Source organism: Helianthus annuus, chromosome 11 (genome assembly GCF_002127325.2).
Source record: "Helianthus annuus cultivar XRQ/B chromosome 11, HanXRQr2.0-SUNRISE, whole genome shotgun sequence".
In the NCBI taxonomy this organism is placed as follows: domain Eukaryota; kingdom Viridiplantae; phylum Streptophyta; class Magnoliopsida; order Asterales; family Asteraceae; genus Helianthus; species Helianthus annuus.
In genome coordinates, this window is record NC_035443.2 from 54,887,546 (window position 1) to 54,896,504 (window position 8,959).

At 37.7% G+C, this 8,959-nt stretch overlaps 1 protein-coding gene and 1 long non-coding RNA gene across 8 annotated transcripts in view; one reads left to right on the forward strand and one right to left on the reverse strand.

Moving 5' to 3' along the window:
* The window catches only part of LOC110888325 (sterol 3-beta-glucosyltransferase UGT80B1), a 25,716-nt gene extending 19,608 nt beyond the window's left edge, over window positions 1-6,108 (forward strand). For 4 of the 6 annotated variants that reach the window (XR_004871302.1, XM_035979278.1, XM_035979277.1 and 1 more), the window contains 2 exons: window positions 5,397-5,618; window positions 5,787-6,108. Coding sequence is in view for 5 of the 6 variants with exons in the window: in XM_035979278.1 (XP_035835171.1) it covers window positions 5,397-5,618; window positions 5,787-5,855 (291 nt within the window). In the remaining variant the exon portion in view is untranslated. Of the gene's footprint in view, window positions 1-1,127; window positions 4,543-5,396; window positions 5,619-5,786 lie in introns of those variants that run through there. The other 2 variants (XM_035979280.1, XM_035979275.1) reach the window with 2 other exon arrangements.
* A 171-nt stretch (window positions 6,109-6,279) lies between these two features.
* LOC118483742 lies at window positions 6,280-8,520 on the reverse strand. 2 transcript variants are annotated; one of them, XR_004871303.1, is made up of 4 exons: window positions 8,448-8,497; window positions 8,040-8,096; window positions 6,570-6,800; window positions 6,280-6,459 (listed from the first exon to the last, which is right to left on the reverse strand). It is a non-coding gene; the product is annotated as an uncharacterized LOC118483742 (long non-coding RNA). The 2 variants fall into 2 exon arrangements; XR_004871304.1 differs by lacking the exon at window positions 6,280-6,459 and having other exon boundaries at window positions 6,542-6,800; window positions 8,453-8,520.
* Window positions 8,521-8,959: the final 439 nt, after the last annotated feature.

Below are 8,959 nucleotides of genomic sequence, written 5' to 3' on the forward strand. Positions count from 1 at the left end.
ATTCCATAATATCTGGTATCTTTCGATCCAGATCTTTCAAATATCTGGATCCTTCGAGCCAAATAGGGATCCTTCGAGCCCAAGATCATCCTTCGAGACACCTTTATATCTTTCGAATGGTTTTGGGTCCTTCGAGGCAGTTGGACTTTCGAGGTCAGGGTATAAAAAGGGTTTCTTCTTCATTTGCACTTATCAGTTTCAAAATACCATCTCTCAAAACCCTCTCATCTTCTCGAACCTCTGCCGAAATTTCTCTAAAACTTGTTAAGATCAGGATTCTTTTTCAAACACGGTAGGATGATCATATGTTCATAACAAACATTAACACAAACAAGAACTTTATAAAAACTTCATTTTAATCATGCTTATTGTTCATATTTTCAGTTCTTGAAATCTTGAATAAAATGGTTTTTATATTCAATGTATTGGAAAACGATTAGTGTTAGGTTTGTTGATCATCGGTGTTAGTCAGATGAAACATGGTTGATTGGAATCTTGATGTCAAGTTTTGGGTTGGGTAAAACAGAGTAATGGAGTGGGTTTATGGTCAAAATCAATAGCATGTGTGTGTGTTCATGTCCGGTTTTGGGTCAAATTGATAATGGTAATAGTTTAAATGGGTTGATGTTATTCTTGTTTGTCATAAAACACACCTGAAAAACCATTTGAAACATCACTGGAATTAAACTATAACCGCCGGAAAACTCGCCGTTGAACAGTGATGCCGGAGATAAAAGCGAAGGATGATGACTCATCACCTCGATAGATGTGCTGAACAACATCCTTCGAGTTGAGTCTCGAAAGATGTTAGATATCTCGAAGGATCATCCTTCGATTGATCAATCCTTCGAATGATCAAGACATCTTTCAAAATTCTTGATTATTCGAAAGATGATCCTTCGATAAGGTTGTCATCCTTCAAGAAAAGTGACATCTTTCGAGATGACTAACATCCTTCGAACAGATTGCCATCCTTCGTGCCATGATTCAATCCTTCGATGGATATTCGGATCCTTCGAAGAGTTCAACACTTAGAATTTTTCAAGAAATTGAAAATTTTCTAAGTGTGGAATTCCATTGTTGAATGTTTGACTTTTTCTTATTACGTGTCTATGTTTGATGAACAGAAATGGCACCAAAAGTAGCGAAAAAGGAACGGGCAAAGCCAACAAAGAAGGTGAAATCGGAGCTTGAATCTATGTCTGAATCTAGACATAACATGGCTGCATATTTACAACCGGAAGGGAGTATCAGTCCGGAGTTTACTGGAATCATGGAGTATCTTCATAGGGCGCGCATCAATTATGCTATCACAACACAGCACGTTGCCTATCAGTCGCACATCAAGGCGTTTTGGAGTTCAGCTGTGATTGAAACGGTGGAGAATAAGGAAGTGATCAGGGCAACAGTTGCTGAAAAACCCGTGGTTATAACAGAAAACACTATCAGAGAACGTCTACGGCTTGGAGATCAACCGGAAGATCCTACTTCTATAGATTTACAATGTCAGCGGGGGTTACTGATGAGGCTGCAATACAGCGACGACGTTCTTGCCAATCAGATCAACAAGAAGTATATGCCGCTTCGATACAAGTTCCTGTTGCATATTCTTATTCATTGCCTAAGCAACAAGCGTTCTGGGTATGATCTGTCACCGATCGATTTGACTGGATTGTTTACGGCGCTGATTCTGAACAAGCCGTTCAACATATCTCGGTATATCTTCGACAATCTGAAGGAAAACGCTCGAAGGCCACTTCCGTCTGCAACACAGCGAACATCCACCAAATTCTGGTTATATCCCAGGTTTCTGCAGATGATGATAGATGATCAGATTCCTGATCTTGCTAAAGCCGAGGCAGATGTTCTTCCTGTTAATCCAATGAATGAGCGTACTCTGCTGATATTCAAGTCTATGGCCGCCTATAAGGAATCGGACCCAATTAGGAAACTTATTGGTCATCTGGATATTCCTAACTACGAGGCACCGCAGCACAACAAATGGCGTCGAGACGCGAGCGATTCTGATAATGAAGAGCCAAGGTTAATCGCTTTGGCTGATACGCAGCTCGGGGCTAAACATGGAATCAAAGCAACAAGGAAGTCAGCTGGCAGTTCTAGTGCTGCAACACGTGTTGAGGTTGATGTCAATGTTGCTGCAGAAGACGTTCAGGGATTGTTTGTAGATCCTGATGCTAGTATTGGTGCAAGTGGTGATGGTGGTACTGTGGTTGTTGAAACAGGTGGTAGTACAGGTGGAGAAGGTGGTGATGCTGGTCAGTCTGGTACTGTTGCGACTGACAAGGGTAAAGGCAAAGTAGATCAGCCAAGAAAGCTAGTTGATGAAAGCAGCTCATCTTCTGATGAGGAAGGAGGTTCGGGTGATGGTGGTTCATCGTCTGAGGATGATAATCCTCCTCCTCCAGGGATGAAGAAAGTCTTTGATAAACGCGGGAACCCCCGGTTTGTGCGTATAAAGAAGACGGGTAGTACTGGAGAATCTGACCAAGATGAAGATTATACGCTTACTTCTCCGGGTTTTCTTAAGAAGAGGAAGGCAAAAAGGCAGAATGTTCGTTCATCAAAGAAAGCTGCTGGTGATTCCTCTATTCCAGTTTCTGTTCAGCCTTCATCTGCTCCTGAGCAGCAGTTTCCTCCCTCTGGTGATCAATTGACTGAAAAAGAGACGCTGGAGCTAATGTCTTCTCCTCAGAGGTCCTCTGGGACGCGCACGGTGACTGTTGATCAACAGCCGCCTGCAACTCCCACCTCAGGTACACATGCTCGACCCCCTCTCACTATTACTGGTCCTACAGGCGCTTCGGGTCAGGCTGGTTAGTCTGGTTCTTCAAGACCTGAGCCTTCGCGGCCAACTCTGGCAGAAACCTTATCTGGATTTTCTGAAGCTGACAAGATACAATTCCTGATTGAACAAGTCAGTGAATTGGGTTCTATAGTTGGTCGACACACAAGAACAATTGAAGAATATCGTGTCCAGCGAAAACAAGATGTAATGGCACACAACCAGCTGTGTTCAATTGTTGAAGCTCAGAATATCAAGATCAAGGAACAGGCCGAGGAAATTGAAAGGTTAAAACAGGCAAACAAGGAAAGAGATAGGGAGGTCGAAATTATGAAAAGGCATAGTACTAACTTGGAGACTCAGGCAAAAGCGTTAAGGGAAAAGGTCAGTAGTCGTGATGATAGACTAATGGAAGCCTTCAAACCCATGTATGCAAACTTCAACAAGATTCATTCCAAGGTTGGTACATTATGGAGTGAGAGGTGCAGTACCTTAGGGATAGTTCCCTCAAGGCGTGAGGATGATAAAGATGATGATGCAGCTAATCCAGATCAAACAACTGCCTCAGGTTCCGGTGCAACCGCATCCAGTGCTGCAGGTGGATCTGGTACACCTCAAGACACTCCTTCTGCTCCTCCAACAGCTACCACTGGCCCATCAGAACAGACAGAAACACTGGAAACGTCTACAGGGCCTGAACAGATTAGTCTGGAACCAGAAACATTTGCAGATTTCCTTGAATCCTCAGGTTCTCAGAAGTATTATCCTGTCACGGGTGAATTGCTAGAAGAGGGAGAGTTTATTTCTGAAATGTCTGATGAACAAATACTGATCTTGACTGACTTGGATGAAGTTGCTGTGAGTATGATTGATGCTACTCCGTTGGAACAGGATCAAACTGATTTCTCTACAATTGAAGAAATCTTCATCAGTTCTGATCCTGAACGTCCTGTATATGTTGGAAAGGACAATGCGGAGGTGAATGCTCTGGATGATGATTTTGTGGCTGAAAAGACTGCAGAGTTCGCCAATCTTTCATCTGATTCACCAACAGCTCAAGAAAACCGTGAGAAAACAGTGAATGAATGGCGAGCGGATTTCCTTGCTAGGAATCCTCCTCCGCTCGCTCCGTTGGACCAGGTTAACTATATGAGGCTGGAGAAGAATCGGGCTCGGGGTCGCATTATTAGTTGGATGTTCGTCAAGGAACTTCACTGCATGGTCGTGAAAAGAGAAACTGGTCTTCAGCATTTCAGAACTCTCCTCAGTATTCTCTCACTTCCGTACTATGATGTTGCAGTGCTAGCTCAACTAGATGTTATCAATCGAGACGAAGAAAAGATGGTGGATCTCTTTGCTAAGAAAATCAGGTTGGAAAGGAGAAGGGGTTGGAAGGATCCTCTGTACAAGCCACAGTTTCCCAGATACGAGCAGATCAGGTTTACACTTGATCCAGAAACAAACACCGCTCGCTATCGGTTAGTGTATGATCCTCCCAAAGTGATGAAGAAGATACCATTGCTAAAGATGAAGACCGACTTTCTTGGAAACTTCCGCTGCTGGGTTTATGACGCGGATACTGGTGAAGCTGTGATCCTATTCAGAGATAATCAGGAGAACTTTAGAATAATAGATCCGATGTGGATTACTAACATGTCCAGATCGGATATTATTGTTCTGAAGGATCATGAGATAAACTACCTGGTTCGGGATCGAGATCAAGCTATGAAGTTTCAAAAGATGGCCCTGTACTGCTTCAATCTGCTGGTCAACGCAGGAAGTGCATGGTCATCACATCATTTGACAGTGGAAAGGACGTCAGAGACTTAAGACACGAAGACCGAGACAAAGCTACAGCCAAGGGGGAGTTTGTTGGTGCACTTGTGTCTGTACTTTGTCTGTATTTTGTAATGTATAAAATGATGTCTTTTGTCTGTCGTGTTTACGTCTTTTGTTGTATTTGTTTAAGTGTTTGACTAAATGTTTGACCAAGTCAACCATCCTCCTGGTTTGACTTGGCCAAACAGTCAACATTATGTGTAAGATATTGTATGCTTCGAAGGATGTCATCGAAGGATGGATTGTATCCTTCGATGACCTCGAAAGACATCATTCGATGGACACATATGGACCTCGAAGGATATATCATCCTTCGAGGTATGTATGGATCCTTCGGAGTCTTTCGATGGACATTCTGGTCGATAGATGATCCTTCGACCAGAACTCATCATCCTTCGTGCATGTTATCTGTTATGGTATATATATACCATGTTGGGGTTCATTTCATAGAAGACACTTAGAAAGATATTGTGAGAGCATTGTGAGTGAACCCAAGGTCTTGTAAGAGAGCATTTCAGTTTGGTCAAGGGCTGTAACCGTGTCCACTGAAATACAAGAGAAAACTTTGATATATTGCTTGTCTACTCTTTCTCTTTGTAATCTTTGCTTTCATCTAAACTACGGTTTGCACTCTAGCTTGGATTCCGCACTTGCTAGTGTGTTAAACATAACAAGGAATAGGTTTAACCTCAACCTCCGAGGGACCTACACTTTTTATTTTTATTTTGTTACAAATGATTAATGAAATACGCAGGTATTGTGCCCGTTTATGCTGGATCAATTTTATTGGGCAGAGAGGATGTTCTGGCTTGGAGTTTCACCAGAACCCCTCAAGAGACATCAATTGCTCCCAGACGAAGATGACGAGATTACAATAAAGGAAGCTGCGGGTGCTCTAACTACAGCGATTAGTTACGCTTTATCTTCTCAAGTCAAATCAAACGCCTTACAGATTTCTCGACGATTGGCTTCAGAGGTAATGCTTTCTCTCGTAAAATAAAGATATATCAACTGACTGAAATGAAATATGTTAGCATTGATTTTGGTTCACAAGATTTCTCTACTTTGTTATTTGTTAGGGTATTTTAATTTAATCATTTGACTAATAGTCAAACACTTCCATTTAACTATGTGCTACTTTCAGGATGGTGTGCAAGAAGCGGTGCGGATGTTGAAAGCAAGCATCGCGAGCCAACTTTCAAAAGAAGGCTAACTTGAACCTTCAAAACTCTAATGATACAACCTGCCGTTTTTATTTAAACTTGCGATGTAAAAATCTGCACGTGGTGAAGAGAACGAAGCGACATCGTATTCTGAAACGGATTCATGGCTTGGTGCCATGAAGACTAAACCGTTGTCCACAATGTTTGACAAAAAAACATGGATAGAAATATGCATAATTAGTGCAAGGGTTATTGAAAAATAGTTTTTTAAAGCAACAATAAACTTTATAATTATGTTTTGATATGTAGATATATCATTTACGTAATATTAACATCTTTTATTTATACTTTTGCATGGTTTATAATTATGTTTTGATATGTAGAGGTACTAGGTTATCACCCGCGAACTTCGCGGGTAGAAAAATTTACTTTATATTAATCGAGTTATGTCATTAAATAAAATAAAAATACATGTTTTCAAACGTAATTTTTTTATAATTGTTTTGAATTGAAAGTTGTAGTCAATGGGTTGCGAGTAAGGTCAGAAACTTCGGGCAAGAACTGGAGGCAGAAACTTGCCTCTCTGAACGACCCATGAAACAAAAAAAAACTTTTATTTTTTATAATAAAATATACACATGAAGTTGTTCGAACCTGCAAAACAAACTCATTTAATTAAATTTAGAAGTTAATTAAAAGTTTAAATTAGAAAATATAAACAACACAAACTTTATTCATTAAAATATACACATGAAGTTGTTAACCTGAGCTTCACCAACATCTCTGCATCATCGACATCGCAGAGTACATCCAAAATCATTTAACATCCTAAACCTGTAACAACCACCCAGATAAGAGAGTTAATCTTCCAAGTACCTCGAATGGTTTGTCGGATCGTTCAAAATCCAGTATGTTTAACGCAACTTCACAGCTCTATGAAACAATCGGCTCTGGATCTTTGGAGAATTCCTCAAATAGAGATATACATTGGTCATCTACAAAAATGGTTTATTAAGGTCAGAAACATCAAGTTTTTCATAAAAGTGTCCCAAGTCAACCCAACACAGCCGTTTTGACCCTAAAAACCATGTTTGACTACCTACCCAATATAGTCCATTTTCCATAAAATATTATTAAAAAGTATAGTAGATTTTAGAAGCATGGTTACCTTATATTTTTTGGTTTTAAAAATGTGGCAACTCTCTCTCTCTATCCTGTTTTCTCTGTGTTAAATTATTCTTTTTTCCTTTTCCTTTCAGTTTTTTCGTTCAGAATATAATTCAGATTATAACAACCTCTCATTTTTTATACTTAAATGTGAATCTAATTGTTCAAACTTATTTGTCTACAATCAACAAAATCTCATATAACCAGCAATTTCATGCACAATCAAAGGTGTCACAATCAAACACAAACATAATTCAATCTACACATTTCTCAAAACACAATCTCTAACATCACTAACCTGTAGTAATAATTTAAAACCCTAACTAATGTGTTGTGCACTCACTAATATCTGCTACACATGTCTCACTTATTCATCTTCACAACTTCAAACACATCTTATCTAACACCTTATGCTAATCAACAAAATCTCATATATACATAAACCTTGAATATTACTCAAACACATCTTATTTAATGAATCAAAATAAAAACACATAAACCTTGAATATTACTCAATTTATGACTACTATCCCACAAAACAAAACTTTGTCAACAAATTATACTAACTTATGCAATGGTAAACCATAAATATAACAAATTAATTTAGATGATTAGCCTTGCAGAAAACCCAAATCGGGAAAGTTTACCAGAATCATTAACGAAAAAAAATCAGACTCAGATTGGGTTACTCAAGCGGATATTAATCACGAAAAAAATCAGATTCAGATTGCCATTACTTCAAAATTTAAATTTAAAATAATGGTTGACTTCAAAATTTAAAATTTAAAATCTGAAAATCACTAATATCTGCTACACATGTCTCACTTATTCATCTTCACAACTTCAAACACATCTTATCTAATACCTTATGTCAATCAACAAAATCTCATACATCAATCAGCAATACAATGCACAATCAAAGACCTCACAATCAATTTCAAACATCAATCAATATACAAAATTTCTCAAGGCACAAATTTTAATATCACTAACCTAATGCGCTACTACTCAATAATGTGTCGGTGCCATGAAAAAACATCATAACCTTAACTAATGTGTTAACTTACCAAGGCTCAAGGCTGTATATTTTCCCAATGTTGTTTGTCCGACGCATCGTCACAAATCTAACAACCGAGTCAATCAAATTATTAGTTAAAACCCAATAAACAAAGTATACTAATATCCAATCCCGTAAATCAAGCAAACTTATTAGGAAAGACTAACTTTTCAAATTTAAATTCAATTTACAGATTCGAAATTTAAAATCAAACACATTAATGGCAAACTTTCAAATTTAAATTTAACATAATAATTGACTTCGAAATTGAAAATTTAAAATCAAACACAATAATGGTTTATTTCAAAATTTAAATTTAGAATAATGATTAACTTCAAAATTTAAAATTTAAAATCTGAAAATCAAATCACTAATATCTAATCCCGTAAATCAAGCAAACTTATTAGGAAAGTCTAACCTTACCAAGCAAAACCAACCGACATGGTACCAATTTACAGCAATAGCAAACATATCTCTGTCCAACATAGTTGCAGCCAAAAACTCTGGACCATCCAAAATAAACACCTAATGAATCAAAATAAAAGCACATCCCTAAAATTACAAATAATATAGTCAAAGTATCTCATAAAAAACATTAGGATTTCAAAGCATTCAAAATTTAAAATCAAACACAATAATGGTTTACTTCAAAATTTAAATTTGAAATCTGAAAATCAAATCACTAATATCCAATCCCGTAAATCAAGCAAACTTATTAGGAAAGTCTAACCTTTCAAATTTAAATTCAATTTACAGATTCGAAATTTAAAATCAAACACATTAATGGAAAACTTTCAAATTTAAATTTAAAATAATGATTGATTTCAAAATTTAAAATTTAAAAATCAAATCACTAAGGAAACATACCAAAAATATAGGATCATATTCCTCAATCAACTTTAACAACGAATGAGAGTTGTTTTTAGGATC